This window comes from Cucurbita pepo, chromosome LG17, assembly GCF_002806865.2.
Source record: "Cucurbita pepo subsp. pepo cultivar mu-cu-16 chromosome LG17, ASM280686v2, whole genome shotgun sequence".
Taxonomy (NCBI): Eukaryota; Viridiplantae; Streptophyta; class Magnoliopsida; order Cucurbitales; family Cucurbitaceae; genus Cucurbita; species Cucurbita pepo.
In genome coordinates, this window is record NC_036654.1 from 6,513,545 (window position 1) to 6,531,899 (window position 18,355).

The following is an 18,355-nucleotide window of genomic DNA, read 5'->3' on the forward strand; positions in this document are numbered from 1 at the left end:
TTATTTTTTTTATTTTTTTAAAAGTAAATATAACCGAAAATAGAATAATCAAAGATTTACTTTTAAAATATCTTAAACTCAACCTCACTTTTTTCATAAATATCTTTAAAAAAAAATTCAAAAAGTTAAAAAATACAAAATTTTATCAATATCCTTAATATTTTTTAATTTAAATTTTATTTGATTCAAATAAAATATCCTTAATATTTTTAACTTTTAATTTTAATTTTATTTCAATGGAAGAGACTAAACTCAAATATTTGACAATAATTTTTAAATTATTTTAACCATTAGTAATTTATTTTTAAAATATTTTTAAATTCAAGACCATTTCTTTTATTAATATCTTGAATTTAAAAAAAAATACGGAGTAATTTAAAATTAATCATCGGGATTAAAATTAAGATCCAATTATCTATATCATCAATATTTTTAACAATATCAATATTTGATAAAATTGTTAAAAAAAATATTAATATGATATAAAACGTTAATAAATTAGTTTAATAATATTTTTTAACTTTCAAAAAATATCAATTGGATAAAATCGTTAATAAATTATTTTAATAATCTTTTAAAAGGTTTCAAATCAATCATTAATATTTCTAAATATTTTTATAAATTAAAAAATAAGATCAAATTCATGGGATTAAATTTACGATTTAATTTATTATTTAAAAAAAACATATATTTAGTCAATTGGGCCTAAAATTAAATGGGCCTAAAATTAAATGGGCCGGCAATAGCCTTGTAAGACGGGAAGTTGAGGCCCATAAACTTCTAAAACCCTCGCAGAACTTCGTCTCTGTAAACCCCCAAATAGCTTCCGCCAAACCGGAAGCTTTTCTTCTTCCCGCTTCTTTGTACTTTCTTCTTCTCGGACTGCTTCCGGCGAGCGATTTGAGTTCCAATGGCCTCGGCTGCTCTCCGATGCTCTACCTCCAAGCGCCTTCTTGCCTATTCGTCTTCATTATCGTGGTGTTGCAGAGGATCCGCTTCCTCCCAATCTTCCATCTCCGAATTGCTTTCCAGAAACGATGGAACATCCAGTCCCATTCCTTGGTGGAGATCCATGGCCACCTTCACTCGGACGTAAGAAATTTAAGCTCTGAAGATTTTTCTCTCCTTTTTTTTTTTCAGCATGTTTATGCGGTTGCCAGACGGATTTGTATTTTCTTGGTTCTCTGTAATTGGTTAGTTTTTTTTGTTAATTTATTTCGATTTACATTGCGGGTGGACAGAAAGCCTCATGTGAATGTGGGGACAATTGGGCATGTTGACCATGGAAAGACTACATTGACTGCAGCTATTACGAAGGTTGGATTATCATTTATTTTTTTTAACGAAGTGCTAATGTATCTTTGATTCATTGCGAGTAGAAACTTTATTATGTAGAAGTATTAATGTCGGATACTCAATACGTGGAGTTATCATTTGAATTTCAATTTCCTTTAGGTGTTGGCCGAGGAAGGGAAAGCTAAGGCTATAGCATTTGATGAAATTGATAAAGCTCCAGAGGAGAAAAAAAGAGGAATTACCATTGCAACGGTTGGTGTCCAAATTTTATTCTTGTTGGGAACTTACTTTCCATTTACTCTGTCGCCTATGCATATCTCTCCTCAAACCATCATTTGACTTGGGTTTATGATAAATTTCAATTTTGCAGGCTCACGTAGAGTATGAAACTGCTAAGAGACATTATGCACACGTAGATTGCCCTGGACATGCAGACTACGTTAAAGTAAGCCATGGATTGATATTTTTATTATTTAAAACAGAGCACAGTAATTTATTATTCAGTTATACCTTTGATTGGTGGGTTGATATAAATGTCATGGGCAAGGAGTTGTAAGTAGCAAGCATAAGTAGGTAGAATAATGAAGAATGTTGGCGTTCTTCATAACTAGAAGGTGGGTACTCAAGTCAGGTTCACTGCAAGCTGAATGCCATTTATTGGTGGACAACTTGCATATTGTACACTACTTGTATACAAGAGCAGGTTTCTTGACTTTTTTTTTTTACAGCTTTCAACATTTTAGTTTCCCCCAATGGCGCAATGTTTACATCAATTGGTTATAATTTTCTGATTATCGGAGATTTTATGAACAACTATTGAATGATGGTGGTAATTGGTGCAGAACATGATTACTGGAGCTGCTCAAATGGATGGTGGAATCCTTGTTGTGTCTGGTCCTGATGGGGCCATGCCTCAGACTAAGGAGCATATTCTACTAGCACGGCAGGTGTACATTTGTTTGTTTGGATCATATATGTTTTCTGCAGTGCAGATTTTCTTGTTTTTATGTGCTTTTGGGATGTAATGTTAATGCACTATAAATTTGTTTTATTACATCATTCAGGTTGGTGTTCCATCACTTGTGTGCTTCTTGAATAAAGTTGACGCTGTTGATGATCCTGAATTGTTGGACCTTGTGGAAATGGAACTTCGTGGTATGATTACACAGTTGTATTTGGGTGCAGCTACTGTTTCCAGGATTTCAATTGTACATTTTAAATTGTGGTTTATGTTTTTGGCAGAACTTCTCAGCTTCTACAAGTTCCCTGGCGATGACATTCCCATCATTAGGGGTTCAGCTTTATCTGCATTACAGGGTACAAACGAAGAAATTGGTAAAAAGGCTATTCTACAGTTAATGGATGCTGTTGATGAATACATTCCTGACCCTGTTCGCCAGCTTGACAAGCCTTTCCTGATGCCAATTGAAGATGTTTTCTCTATTCAAGTATGGAGGACATGCCCTGGTCTTATATCAAAATAGTTCGTTCTGTTACCTTTTTTGTAATTATTTACCTGTGAACATGTTCATATAAAAAAAAAATACTATAAATTTAGACTGCTCATAATAGATTGTATATCATCAAGTTGGAACTTACATCCAGTTGAGTACTTGACATTTTTTGTGTAGACTGCACCATGTGCACCTATAGTTGCAAGTAAGTCGCAATGTGTAATGCTGATGTAATGAGTATAGGTTCACTTTTCAATTTCAGTACGTTGATGTTTGGCTGATAAAGTATGTATGAAGAGTTATTTTTGAAGTGAACTTGATTCTATCTGTTTATGCTGAAGGGTCGTGGAACTGTTGCTACTGGCCGTGTTGAGCAGGGAACTATTAAAGTTGGTGAAGAAGTTGAAGTTCTAGGGTTAGCTCAGGTAATTAGATATACCACATTCAATTTCTAACTATGTTTTGTGTGTGCGGTATGGGCACACACCTTGTACCACTTTTGAGTCACTGTTGAACCTGCAACTAACTAGGGATGATTACAGTCTTGGGGCTAGGTATTGTGTGTTGTCATTGTGATCCTTGTTCGTGAAATTAAACATTGGTTTGATAATACTCTATTCACGATGTCTTTTGCAGGGGCCTCCTTTGAAAACTACTGTAACTGGTGTTGAGATGTTCAAGAAAATCCTGGATCAAGGACAAGTAATTGGCTGTTAACTTTTACTTACCTCATTAATAATTTTTCTTTTTTTATCATAAAATACATACACAAAAGAACAATGACAGAAGTAAAGTCCTAGAAAAAAGGAGCCAGAAAATTGGAAGCTACCTAAATACAAATAATTAAGTTGGTTTATGATTCTAACTTCGCTAGCATGTATTTGTATGTTTTTATTATACGAGGAAGAAAATTTACTTTAAAAATGGAACACTAATACTGAAAGGACCTCCAATAGAACAAGCCAAATGAGTTGAAAAATTCCTTACACTTGTCTAATGTTGACTTCATGTGTTTGTTAGGCTGGTGATAACGTCGGTCTCCTTCTCCGTGGTCTAAAAAGAGAAGACATTCAACGTGGACAGGTATGTACATTGGCGTTACTCATGTTGAAATGTATTTGCTGTTAGGAATCACGGATCTCCACAATGGTATGATATTGTCCACTTTGAGCATAAGCTCTCATGCTTTGTTTTGAGCTTCCCCAAAAGGCCTCATACCAATGGAGTAGTATTCCCCACTTATAAACCCGTGATCTTCCACTAAATTAACCAATGTGGGACTCACTCCCAATAATCCTCAACATTTGCATCTCATGGAAATTATCAATATAGATGACATTATGACAATGAGGTAGAAGGATTCATACGCTCAAGGAATTACATTTTGAAGGCGACTGTAGCATACACACTTGGATATGATTGTTTCAGTGTTTTCTTTTTTCTTTTTTCTTTACTTATAGGTTATTGCAAAGCCTGGAACTCTCAAAACCTCCAAGAAATTTGAGGCGGAGATATATGTTCTCACAAAAGAGGAAGGTGGCCGACATACTGCTTTCATGTCCAACTACAGACCTCAATTTTACATGAGAACTGCAGATATCACTGGGAAGGTTGAATTACCTGAAAATGTTAAGATGGTTATGCCTGGTGACAACGTGACAGCAGCTTTTGAGTTGATTTTACCCGTCCCCCTTGAAGCAGGTGCGTCTCATTTAAACTCTCTTGGAATATAAAGACTAAATCTAACGATTACTTCCTTTTCCCTTGCTTTGGTACTGCAAAATTTTGTGTACGTTTAGTGCATAAGTTGGTTCAAATGTTCATAGAGAAGTTTCGGGTTTATTTTTTGAAAACCAATCAGCCTTGAATCTGATCACATCCATGGATTAGGGTGCTTTTTTTCTTGCCAAAAATGTAATGCTGTATTCTTTGCAGGACAAAGATTTGCCCTGAGGGAGGGTGGTAGAACGGTTGGTGCTGGAGTAGTCTCCAAAGTTCTTAGCTGAGCCTGAGGTACTGCGCCCATTTCCTTGAAAGCTCTGCCAAAACCAAACAATTTTTGAAGATCCATCGTTGACAACATGATGCTATTCGACATTGTTTACAGAATCAGTTATTTATATTAGGCCCTTGAGAGATTATTAGGATGTTATGTAATTTGCATAGATTAAGGAAGCTGCATTTTATTGTCTTGAGTCTAATCCTTCAAGATTATCTTGGTCCTCTTCATCTCTTCTTTCCATTTTCAAGTTGATCACTAATAATTTTAGAGTACATAAATGGCAATGGCATAATCAATGTACGTTCAACATTTAGAATTATGAACGTGAATTCAGATGGTTGTTTCTTATTCTGCTGAGAAATACTATATATATATATAATTTATTCTACTCGAGTTCATTATATCGGATTTTGAATGTGAATTTTTTGATATTTTAACTTTTTTATATTTTGGTGGAAGGTATATTATACTTAAACTAGGTGAGATATGATGGTTAGCCTTAGAAAATACTTTCGGCTAACTTAGCCTCCTCCGCCCCTCGGGACCAACAAGGGGTAGTACATGAATATTTACCTTTTGTCCATGGACTATGCCGGTCCCAAGGGTAGTATAGGAATATTCACCTTTTCTCCATTGACTATGTCCTTCGTCTTGATCTTAGGTCCTGACTCACCTCTGGACGAATCTTGCAGAGGAACTCTTGAGTTTTCGGGGCATTGGATTCTCACCAATGTTTGCGTTACTCAAGCTGCTTCGTCCACCACTGCTCGTGTGGGTGCTTCCCTCTAAGGTAGAACGCTCCTCTATCAATGCATTTTTACATTCCACAGCTTCAACAAGTCACTTACCTCTATTCATCTTCAGTCACTTAGCTCTGTTCATCTCCCGTGCAAGAGGATCAACAATTTATAAAACAAAACACGTTAATTTATAAAGTAAACTTAAATTAAAACAATAAAATATTTAAATATATAATATTCTTTCCTTTTACGACCCATGATTTAAACGAAGAGTTTTATAAAATTTGATACTCCACTATATATTTACCTTATTAAGCAATAAAATTCTAATTCATTTTTCTTTCATACTATTCTTTAAATTGTTTCCTCATCAAAATGGCTACAAATTATTGAGTATCTTCTTTTTTATTTTGGGTAAAATACATTTTTTAATTACATCCTTAAATTTTTTTAAAAAAATTATAATTTAATTCCCAACATTTAAAAATTTTGATATCAGAATAAGTTATATAAGGAAAAAATAAATATTATATTACACTGGAAAACAAAAGCCTAATTTTAGGAAATCTCCATCCCATTATGGAATAATTTCCATATTTTGTTCTATATAACATTGATTTCATGATTTTTCATCTCACAAAAGCTTTGTGATTCATTTGAAGCTTTCCGTAGCAATGGAAACTAGCCACTCTCCCAGTGATCGAGTACGACAATAATGTTCTTCCTTTTTATTGTTAATTAATTATTTTATTTTATTTTGATGATATGGTTCATGTTTTTGTGTAGACTTATGTTCTCAAAGTGAATCTCAAGTGTTGCAACGCATGCCCCAATAGAGTCAAGAAGAACCTTCTCAAACTTCCAGGTATGCCCATATAGCTTCACTCTTCATTTTCAATTTCCACCAATATTTTGTTTCTTTTATGTTACTTCATTTCTATAAATATTTTTTCAATTTTGGAACATTGAGAATCGTGAAGAAAAAAGATAAAACATGTGGGATCTCACTTCGGTTGAGTAATAGAGAGGATGTTGAGCCTTGAAGGGACGTGGATGGTTAGATCCCACATTGGTTGAGTGTGAGTCAGGACGTTGCCCCTGAAGGGGTGTAGATTGTGAGATCCCACATTAATTGAGTGTTAACGAGGACGTTGGCCCCAAAGGGGGGTGGAGTGTGAGATTTCATATCGTTTGAGTGCCAGAGAGGACAATGGGCCCCAAAGGGAGTGGAGTGTGAGATTCCATATCGGTTGAGTGCCAACGAGAATGTTGGCTCAAAAGGAGTGTGGATTGTGAGATCCCACATCGGTTGAGTGCTAGCGAGGACGTTGGGCCCCATAGGGGGAGTGGATTATGAGATCCCACATCGGTTGAGTGCCAACAAGGACACTAGCCCCAAAGGGGGTTTAGTGTGAAATCCCACATCGGTTGAGTGCCAACGAGGACACTAGCCCAAAAGGAGTGTAGATTGTGAGATACCACATTGGTTGAGTGTTAGCAAGGATGTTGGGCCCCATAGGAGGAGTGGATTATGAGATCCTACATCGGTTGAGTGCTAACGAGGACGTTAGCCCTAAAGGGAGGTGGAGTGTGAGATTCCACATCAATTGAGTGCCAACGAGAATAATGGGCCCTAAGAAGAGGTGGAGTATAAGATTCCACGTGGATTATAGAGGATAATGAAAATCTCGTCCAAACAGACAAGTTTTGAAACATTTATAATTTATTAATGTTATGTTTGTTTGTTTTTGGTTGTAATGGCGGCCAATGAAGATGTCAAATCCGTAGCCATTGATATACAAAAAGGATTGGTAACTATCACTGCAAATTACACCTTTGATCCATTAACCATCGTACGTGCAATGTCAAGAACTGGTAAGCTAGCACGATTACAACCCATGGGATATGTGGCGCCGGCGCCGGCGGCCTCCGCCTTTGTCAGAGATTCCGTTCACCAGAATATTCCTTCTGCTGCTTCAGATCCTCACTGTAACAAAATTGATTGGACCCAGAACTGCGTTCCTGGCTCCAGCAAGGTTCATTTCAACGAGGCGGCCGGCGGCGTTCTGCCGGTGGATGTGCCGTACCGCCACCGGCTGTCAATTCGGCCGGGGTCGCAATTTGGAGGTGTGGGTCATGATGTAAGCCGTGGGTTTGGGCGTCCAATGATGGAGCCGTTGCCACAGCCTCTGCCGCCAGCCATGCCGCCCGCCATGCCACCAGCCATGCCACCAGGGGACGGATATTATCGATGGTCTGAGCCGCCGCCTTATTATTGGCAGCAGCAACCGCCCCCCGCTGCGGTTGCTGCTGCACCGGGGCACTACTTGTTCAATGATGAGAATGTAGAGGCGTGTAAGATCATTTAGATTGAGTTATATTTATGTTCGCTTTACGAACCTTTATGATTCATGTAAGAATATGAGCGATAAACCAAATGAATTCAATAGTTTCATGTATTCTCGGTACTCTATAGATTAATATTGGTTAAGTTAGTATTTGATTAATTAAATTTAGAGTGAAAAATTGATATGAACCAAAGACATCTATCATACAATATACTTCAACGAAGACGAGAAGAAAATATCGTTAAAATTATCAAAAGATATTTCAATTCATGTTATATTAAAGAGAATGAAGTTTTATTATTATAAATTTTGAGTGGATAATAATTTAGCGTTATTGTATTTCATTAATATATTTTAAAACTTATTATTTACTTTAGGTTACATTTACATAATGGTTAACTATGGTTATAAAGTAAGAATGTTACAACTCTTTGAAATGTCTTTAATAGTTTCGTTTGCGTAGTTTAGGTTACATGTAGAATCATTCAAGCTGATGATCAAATTTCTTTGTGGAGTGATTCAAATCTCAAACTACTTCCAGATATTTGATTACATAGAATCATTCAAGCTGATGATCAATCTCAAACTACTTCCAGATATTTGATTACATGTAGAATCATTCAAGCTGATGATCAAATTTCTTTGTGGAGTGATTCAAATCTCAAACTACTTTCAGATATTTGATTACATGTAGAATCATTCAAGCTGATGATCAATCTCAAGCTACTTCCAGATATTTAAGTACATGTAGAATCATTCAAGCTGATGATCAAATTTCTTTGTGGAGTGATTCAAATCTCAAACTACTTCCAGATATTTGAGACATGATCGATCTTATGTGAAGTGATTCGAATCTCAAACAAGTATTTTTGTCTTTATCTCCCCTGATTCCATATCATAACATTTATAGTTGGTTCACGGTATATAATTTTAAATCTTAAAAAACCAACTTCAATTTCATTGATTTTAATAAAAGTTAAAGGTGCACTAAAGATGATCTCAAATGTGAGGCATTTTTGTTGGACCAATTTTTGAAGAGTTATGATTCAAATAAAAATTAATTAGTTTTTAAATATGCTTGCTTGAATTCATTAAACATTTATCAAGTTTTGTGCTCAATTAAAAGTTGATAAAATCCCACAAATTTCTGTTAATCAACTTAGTTTCTACTTGGTTCTTTAAATTTTCAAAACGTCCCTCAAGCTTGAAAATTAACTTTAATTGGTCCGAGTACAAAATAAATAAATAAACACATGCATACATATACAAACTTCAAACTCGATTAAAAAATGCATAGCATAACATCAAGTCATAGATAGTATACGCTAACTTAACTGTTACATTTATCAATTGGTCAATTAGACCAAAAAAAATCATTTAGAAACCAATTTTAAACTTCAAAACTTTGAGGATCCAACATGCCATTTTGGAATTTCAAGGACTCTTATTGGTTAAAAAGAGTAAACTTGTCTTAAGAAAGACCATGCATCTTTAGATCTAATAAGCAACCGACACGTGTTAAGGTTCTATAGGATGAGTATGATTTCAGAATATCTATTATTGACCCAGCTCTGGCTACATCAAAGAGTGTAATAGCTCTAATGATATTTTCAGTTAAAATTCATGTGTAAAGATGCTTCTTTTTCTAAGTTCATTGCTATAATATTTTAGCCTACGCATCTGACTCAGAGTTGTCTTCAGAAGGGAACTTACTACTCCTCCGAGAGGTTCTCTTTGTAGGAACCAGAGAGTTGCTTTCTTCATCATCATCAATGAATGTTATTTGTTCTAACGAGCTGTCCTTGAAAACTGGGTGCACATAAGCATCCTTTAAATAAGCTTTCAAGTCTAAATTTGGTTCTGTAGCCTTTTCCAGTGTGTCCTTCACCATTGCATCCTGCCAACAGTTTTCAATTTGGATTTCAAACTCTATCACGATGAACCATAAATAGTATGTTTATCTAATGACTTCTTTTCATTCACACGATCACTCGATTCGTTTCTTCTTTCTTGCTGTCTAAGAAACACTCTTAAAACTATGTAAATTGAGATTTTTGGTGGCTAGTTCCCCTGATGCATTCATAATACTTTGTTTTCTATTCATTTTGGATTTTGCACTCTATCATGATGCATGATAAAAAGTATGTCTCTCTAATGACTTCTTTTCATTCACACTATTCGTTTCTTTCTTGCTGTCTAAGAATGATTCTTAAAACTACGTATACATTGTGGAAGTGTAAATTGAGATTTTTGATGTGTAGTTCCCATGATGCATTCATAATACTTTGTTTTCTATTCATTTTGGATTTTGCACTCTATCATGATGCATGATAAAAAGTATATCTATCTAATGACTTCTTTTCATCCACACTATAAGTTTCTTCTTTCTTGCTGTCTAGAATGATTCTTTAAACTACGTATACATTATGGAAATGTAAATTGAGATTTTCGGTGTCTAATTCCCATGGCATATTCATAATACTTTGTTTTCTTTTCATTTTGGAATCTCCACGACATGAGGAAAACGTAAAAGAAGAGCGGAAAATACAGAACAAGAAACGATATCGAAATCTCTGACTCTATGATAATAAATATGATCATCGTGCATTCGTATTGACCATGATGATATGAATATTGATCCAAATAGGAAACTTGATTGTTGCATGCTTTTTGACTTTTAAAAAAGAGAGAGATTGAGAAAAAACCTGTAAGGGAAACTTGACGAAGGCGGACTCAAAACGCCCCTGGCAGAATTTATGAACCCAGAGGGTAAAAATAGGTAGTGCAACAAGACATGCTGATGATTGTTCTGCCTCTCTCATGCTGAACAATCCCATCAGAAGAAGCTGGGCTATCATTAAGCCAATAATTACTCGACGATGTACATGGGGCCAGAACGCTGCACCACTCTCATACTTCTGGTTGTATACATTAATGATCTGAAGAATATGAGCACCATGAAACAATAGCAGTCATTGAGATATTATATTGAAATTTTTGTTCAAATTGTATTCAGAGTCCAAAGTAATCTGAGACAGCAGGCACAACAACTTTAGTTTCAAACTCTAATGGCAATATAAACTTGTGCACAATAGTAGTTCTGAAAAGAGAATTCTTTTTTGTTCGAAATCCTAATACCATATAAGCTTCAATTAAAATATTGCACCAAACTCACAAAAAATAAAAAACAATAGACAATAGTAGCGGGGGTGATTTGTTTATTAATTCCATTGGTCTGCAGAAGCCATAAGTATACTAAATTTCTTGTTGCGATAAACCAACATTATGTAACATGGATGGGATAAATTGAACACACTATTTCTTCATGCATATATAAAGCTCTTTAAAGCGAGTTTCCAAGAATTCTGAAGCAGCAACGAAGTTAAAAACCAAAAGCGAAATCCGAAAAAACCTTAGTGAAACAAGTATTAATTGACTAGATATAAGTTCTAGTGTTGCTGCTAGTTAACATTTAAAAACGAGAATATGATAGGAAAAGTTTAGCAAACTCACCTGATGACGATAAACCAAGTAGGAGAAAGCAAAGAATACAAGGATGAAAGGGAGCAGTATTGGTGTGACAACAGAATAAACCAACCCCAGCAAGATATAAAGCTGTATTCGAGGTTCTGATACGGGAAAGTCCAAGCAACCAGGATCCATTGCTTGATCCCTATCTTGGTCTGTCTTAACTAAAAATGCATTCTTCAGGTGGAACATGACCAGTGGAACCAATCTGAGAATCTCTGCAGCAATTCCAGCCCAACCATCAACCATTATGTAAGTAATGAAAAATGTAGCTTTCATTGGAATCGAGTCACCAACTGTTTTTGTGAACCTGAAAAAGCAGAATATATTGATGCATCATGCTGGAGTATCCCCTCTACAAAGTGCATCCTGTGAACTAGTTTACCGATGTACTTATTTGCCATTCTGGCTTTTTTCTAGATAATAATTTCATGCCTAAAATGTAAATTCAGTTTGAAACAAAAAAGAGTATAATTTTCATGGCATCTATACTCTTCAATCTGGATAGATAAATGCCAGAAAACACAAAAATTATAGGGATCAAAACTTTGAGTTAAGCTCATCCTAAACTGTCTTGTTGAGCTAACTTTGGTTCATGTATAGTTTGTAGTAAAAATATAGTCGTAATTATTTCAAGAATTTTAAAATGAAGGTAATATTTCTTTGATAAGCATGCTATACCATTATACTTGATTCTAGTTTTCTTATTGCAAAAATTCATTTTTGTAGTCTAAAGAATATTTTGTTCTATGAGAACTTCTGTGGAACATTAGCATAACTTTCTGAGATGAAAGCAGAACATACTCTGTTGAGGGCTCGTTAAGGAACTTTTGAAGCTGCTGAAATGCTGTTCCTGTTACAACGCTTCCAAAAAACACATTGACTAGAATGAACAGATGATACTTCTCAGCTGTTCTCCTATCTAACGCTGAGAGGGATGTAAAACCTTCTATTTGTGACATGGCCATGAGAATTCTTGGAAGAAGAATTAGGAAAATCTTTAAAGCAATTCCGGGAAGAAATCCTTGGATGACAGACTTTATAACCTTCCTGCAACAAATGTTTCCAGTGTTTGAAACTTTAACTGTTAGGCCATAACTGCCACCACAATAGCATATCTACCTGTTGCACGAAGTTTGAGAGAAGGTAATAAATTGTCATATAGTTTTTATATGCATGCTAAAGCCTATAGTTCATTGTAAACAACGGGGAACCTGCCTGGCCTGAGTTATTATAAATTGCAGTTGCATTTATTGACTCTGAGAAGCTCGAATACTGAATAGTATTAAGAATTAAGCACATTAAACGAGAAAAAATTGATGAGTCTAGAAGGCAATAAAGGTAGAAAGAACTTACTTCTCAATTATAGGCTTCAAGAATGGAAAGACCTTCTCAATTCCCTCTATGTTCGCCAAAGATTGAACAAAAGCTATGGGTATCATAAAGCAAAAGGTGAGAAAAAATAAAGCAACGGCCATGATCAATTTTCGTAATGCAAGTTTTACATATGGAATAGCAAGATTATCCCAAAAGATGTCACGTGGTTCAGGAGCCCATTCTGTCAACCAAATTGTAGGGTTACTGGACTGCTGTGTTTGAGCACATACAGCTGCTGCCCACCTTGTCTTAAATGACACAAATGCTGCTGGAATTAAGGCATCGGGGTCGCTTACAACTTTCTCTCGCTCTTTATCTTCCTGCACCAAAAATAACACCTTAGACACCAATAAATTGGGATACAAAAAGAAATTCATATTAAAGGATGCAAAGAACGCAGCATCAATATTTGCTAAAAACTGGTACCACGTGTGAGAGTTACTCAATTAAAGGCATATTATTGATTACGTGAGACATCAATAATAAGCGCCTATGCAGTAAAAACAATGATTTACTGAGTAAATAAAGGAATAATGCAACAGCCTTGGGGGGGTGTTGGGGGTCAGTGGCTATTAAATAGATAGTAGTTCAAGATACATAGGTGATTGGACGACTATCAGTTTGCATATATGTTCCTTTTTTCCTATTATGTGTTGTGGTATACCATCTTTTCCATGACTAACAAAGGTTTATCGTTGCCAAAATATGTTAGATCTTCGAAGAAAGGACAAAGTACAAATAAATAACCAAGTGCTCAATTAAGCTACAATCTGATTAAAGAAGCAAAGGTATTAACAAAAACATGGACAATAATGGAAGTTTTGATGTGTTGCAAAAATAAGTTCTGAGGAAACCAGATATCAGATGAGGAATTGAAAAAAAAGCTCGTTAAAATGTAATTGAAGTTGTACATGTTACTTTTACTCACTTCTTTACTTAACTTCTCGAGCTCAGTAGAATAATACTCAATTGCATCCACCTTGGTTCCCCACAGTCCCCATAAACCTGTCTATAAATGCAATTCACTTCTTCCAGGTTATTTGAAGTTTCGATGAGAAAATTCAGGAAGGAAAGAGACTTAAGTTTCCCATGTAAAGAAAGATACCTTTGTAGTGGGCCTTTGCGTAGGACTTCTCTCATACTTGTTCTCATAGTATACAAGCCAATTCTGTAAACCCTTCTTCTTTTCAACCAACTTTGCAAGGTAATTTGCATTATAAACAAGCTACAATAAAGAATAAATAAATAAATAAATAAAGTTGCAGTGACACTAGAAAGTTGGAGGAGAGACAATCCTATTTTCAGAATCCAGACATCACCATCCACGTGGCTGCATTAATATATATCAAATTAATGTGGAAACAAATATAACGATATACTTATTTCTACATCGATATTGCAACATTATAAACTTATTAGAACATAAATACTTTATTGGAAATTTACATACTATTTATCTGGAAAAAGTTTCATACCTGATGTGTCAGATAGTGATCGGGGTGATTTACAAAAAAGAAATGTTCAATGTGCTTGCTGATTGATTCATCAGGATCAAGAGGAACATTCCTCAGAAGGACCTATAAAGAAACTTGAAACTAAGTTATCAGGGTTAAAAGTTATCAAATTATTAACTAAAAACAAAATATCAATGCAAACATATTGAGATCACTTCAATTATACATTTGAAACATAGTCATTTTAGAATTGACAAGAAAGATACAGGAGTACTTGAGGAAAAACAATAAAATGTTGGTATTTAAAAATCTATTATATTCGCAATTTCACATTTCCACAAGCAAATATAAAATTTCTCTTTTTCTTTTAAAACAAAAGAGTTTAGGACTGTTGCATACTCTACCCTTTAAGGGTTTGTAAAATCTGCAATGCTATTCGGTCAAATACTATTATTAGTTTAAATGGAATTGTCATATGAAGCCTATTAGACTTGCACTATAGATTCCTTTAAGAATTAATGGTCATAACTAACAGATGCCAATGCCTATGATTTGTAGATTCAACCAACAAACCCCGGAAGATTTGATCCATTTCTTAAACGCATTGGTCTGATTTGCAATTGCTTGCAGCTTTTCCGAAATTAACTTCATCGTACTTTAAGCTGAGTACGACAACAAATAAAATTATTTGCTCTTCGTCAAGTTCCACCTAGATCCACCATAGGCAAATACATGATTGAGCTTCAATGCTTAATGAGTATAAACTCTAGAAAGTGTTGTGCAGATGTATTTTCTTCCCCTCCCTGAGGATATAATGTTGAGAAAAAAGGTCATAACAAATATGTAGAAGTATACAAACTGAAACTCACTGTAAACTGATCTGGACGTCGTTTTTGAGCTGCTAAAAACCGTAGCCTCATGGAAGCTATAAGCTTGTACTCCTTGTATAAAACATAATACGTCCAAAATGAGAAGACGTAAAACATGACTATATGCGCCCAAAATCTGGAAGAGAGTGTTGTGTAAGAGTGAAAGCAAGAAGCTTAAATTGAGACATGCACAAATGACTTCATACAACGATTATTAAAACTATACTTCAAAAAATGTGCACCTCAAAATACCAAGTTAGCAGCACAAAGATATTGCCAATAATGCAACAAAGAACTACTATAAACTAAAGGTAACTTTCAAGGCACTTCCTCTGTAGGACATGGAAAATAAAATTTACCAAGGGTTTTTAATTGAAACTAACGGGTAGGTCCACGGTAGTTCCATAAAAATATGGGGCAGTTTTATCTGTAGAAGTCAAATAGAGATTTTGATCCTGTTGCTTTAAAGAGTTCAAGAAACATTATTATGGGGATTGATAACTGTATTTGGGATTGTTCACAGTAATTCTTACAATATGGTTAATTGAGCAGATAGGACACAGATAAGAAGAGGAAAACCTTTTTGATGCTGCTGGAATGTTGGATATTGAGAGTTTGTCAATATCACTGTAGGTCAAGCCTTTGGCATGCTCTAAGGTATCCCCAGTCCAATTGACAGGCACCAGAACAGCAAAAGCAAGAAAAGTTACAGGGACAAATATCTTCAAGCTGCATTATGTATGTTAAATGCATTATCCTTCCACACCATGAAATGTAATACGACATGCATTAGTACAAACTAGACCACATATAAGCTTCTCCTGTAATAATCTATAACTGCGTGTCATAATATACTCAGGCTCTATAGACTTAATGCACAGACCAAAATTCAGCTCACCCAAGAAGGTAAATTCGAACAAACACAGCAGAATCAAGTCCCGCATGTTCAATGAGCTCAGGTTCTGGCATTTTCAATGCTGCAGGCATCCAATTTAGAAACCTAATATACATATTCAAGTCCAAGTTGACAAAATTGTGCACATGTCCCGAACGTCTTGGACTGCCCCTTATTCCCTTTAGATACCACTTGGGAAAGTACACTCGATCATTGATTGGTTGAAGCCGTAATAGTGCAAATGCTACAAGAAAGGCCAATGCAGAGAGAAGGTTGATTGTTGCAGAAACGCCTATGTCTTGAAGATTGGCCATTTATCCCTTTGATCGTTGATCTCCTGGTTGTTTTACGAGAAGTACATGACAAACAATCTGAGTGAAGACACTGGTTTATGAAATTATTCATATTCATGGCTGAGTGAAGAAACAAAATTGTCTTGTAATTTACAGTTCCAAAACATCCTATCCTATCCGTTGTTTCTAACACAGCAACCAGACTGAAGACTGCGCTATGCCCTAAACCACATTCTAGTCATTTCTGAGTTTAACATTCTCGTCTGCACGCCTTTTAATCTCAAATAATAAATGATACAGGGGAAGAAAACATACACAAATATCATTTCCTGGTCGATATCACAAAAATGAATGTAAAAAACATCGGTCGTTTAATCAACGAGCGCAAATGCAAAAACAGATCTAAAATCCTAATGTTCTTTCGGCATGAAAAAAGAAATAACTCCTTTCTAAAGCTGCACCAACAAAATCGCTGGAGGAAAATCAGGATTGACAAAATAGCCTGAGATTCACGTCTGAATTTCAATACTATAAACTAACCATACAACAGTAATATCGGTCTTCTCATCCAACTTGCATACAATTATAAATCCACAAAAGAACAGTAAGAAATTCCTCAACATTATTCCAATCCTTCCGAACATTTTCACAGGAAACAAACGAAAATCTTAGGCTAAAACGAATACGAAAACAGGGTAAAAGGCGGAAAACAAACCTTTCAGGGGTGTAGAGTGAATATTAATTGATATTCTGAAGGAGCTCGATCAACCGGGGAGCAATGACGGATCAAAACAACGAAATTGGGGAATTGTTTTGGGACAAGATGAGCTCCAAATCGGAGAGGTTATAATGGCAGCTGGGAATCGGATCAGAGTCCACATGAAATCGTTAAGTTCGCGCTATTTATATCATAACCGTTATGGGTGTGACGAATGTTTTCATTCGCCTTTATGACCATTTTACCCTTGTCCCCATATACGTTATGTTAATTTTTTTTTTCAATTATTATTTTTCCTTTCCTTACATACTATTTTAATTCCTCGACTTCATATCAAGACGTTAAAGTTTGACTTTTTAGTTGACCTTCGACAGAATTATATTTACAATTGACTCTAAATTTATTATTTTTAATTTGATAAAAATAAATGATTATTTTGTTGAATTGCCACGTTAATATAAATTTAATTTACAACTATTATTGTATAAAATATTTGAATATGAATAAAGTTCAACTAATTAGTGTCATTCTCCCCGTTGGTTCCCTGGGCTGGTTGCCCCTCACTGCTACGTTCTCTTGAAAATGAGACAGTGAGCTCGTTACACCTTCGTAAAAAATCTACGTACATGAAGCGGTTATTGACAGACACTCTAAGACCCACTAATCCTCATGAAAATCTAGATCGGTTTCGACCCTCTATTCATCCAATTATAAGTGTAAATAGTGAGACAATCTGTTGAAATATAATATTTGGAGAATATATTATTTATGGAATATACCTTATATATTATTTCTTTTATGATTTGATTCATAGATTGTATCCATTAATTGTTGTGTTAACTAGCCGTTATTTATTTAAAATATCAATATAAATTATAAAAATGAGTTTTTTTTTAATACAAAATTAAAATTTGTAAAAAAAAAAAAAAAAAAAAACTTTTAAAACGAATTAAAACAAATGAGTTAAGAAAAAAATAAATGTTTTGTAATAGGGCAATTAATTAATCGTAATTTTTTTGGAATCCAAGGGCAATGCTGGAAATAATCAAATTTTAACGTATGATTAAGATAATAATTTTTTGTTATTACTATAAAAAAATATAATAAATTTGTTTATATTATATTTATGACGATCATTTAAAAATTATCAATCTTTTATTTAGATTTTATATATCAAAATATTACTTTTTTTTTTAGTTTAATTTTCATTTAATACCTAATAACTTCAAAACTTGCTATAAAAATGTAAATTTTTTATATGAAACTTAATTTTAAAATTTAATTATTTGTCATGCTAAAATATATAATTAAATATTTTGTTGTGTTGTTCTTGTTTTAAAATGAAATTATATTTGTGTTTGTTAAATTAAAAAATATATAA

At 34.5% G+C, this 18,355-nt stretch overlaps 2 protein-coding genes across 3 annotated transcripts; one reads left to right on the forward strand and one right to left on the reverse strand.

The window, feature by feature from the left end:
• The first annotated feature begins 798 nt into the window (after positions 1-798).
• LOC111779260 (elongation factor Tu, mitochondrial-like) lies at positions 799-5,107 on the forward strand. Its single transcript, XM_023659374.1, has 12 exons — positions 799-1,092; positions 1,242-1,317; positions 1,456-1,548; positions 1,667-1,741; positions 2,139-2,243; positions 2,361-2,451; positions 2,539-2,744; positions 3,092-3,175; positions 3,387-3,452; positions 3,771-3,833; positions 4,211-4,451; positions 4,686-5,107. The coding sequence occupies exons 1-12, from the start codon at positions 911-913 to the stop codon at positions 4,754-4,756; spliced, it is 1,353 nt and encodes a 450-aa protein (XP_023515142.1). The 5' UTR covers positions 799-910; the 3' UTR covers positions 4,757-5,107.
• Positions 5,108-9,380: 4,273 nt separating this feature from the next.
• On the reverse strand, positions 9,381-17,111 carry LOC111778986 (CSC1-like protein At4g02900). Of its 2 annotated transcripts, none has more exons than XM_023659005.1 (12): positions 16,972-17,111; positions 15,967-16,300; positions 15,648-15,797; positions 15,069-15,204; positions 14,221-14,322; positions 13,851-13,970; positions 13,674-13,754; positions 12,725-13,065; positions 12,173-12,418; positions 11,354-11,678; positions 10,546-10,779; positions 9,381-9,737 (listed from the first exon to the last, which is right to left on the reverse strand). In XM_023659005.1, the coding sequence occupies exons 2-12, from the start codon at positions 16,275-16,277 to the stop codon at positions 9,513-9,515; spliced, it is 2,271 nt and encodes a 756-aa protein (XP_023514773.1). In that variant the 5' UTR covers positions 16,278-16,300; positions 16,972-17,111; the 3' UTR covers positions 9,381-9,512. The 2 variants fall into 2 exon arrangements, with proteins under 2 accessions (XP_023514773.1, XP_023514774.1); XM_023659006.1 differs by having other exon boundaries at positions 15,967-16,334.
• Positions 17,112-18,355: the final 1,244 nt, after the last annotated feature.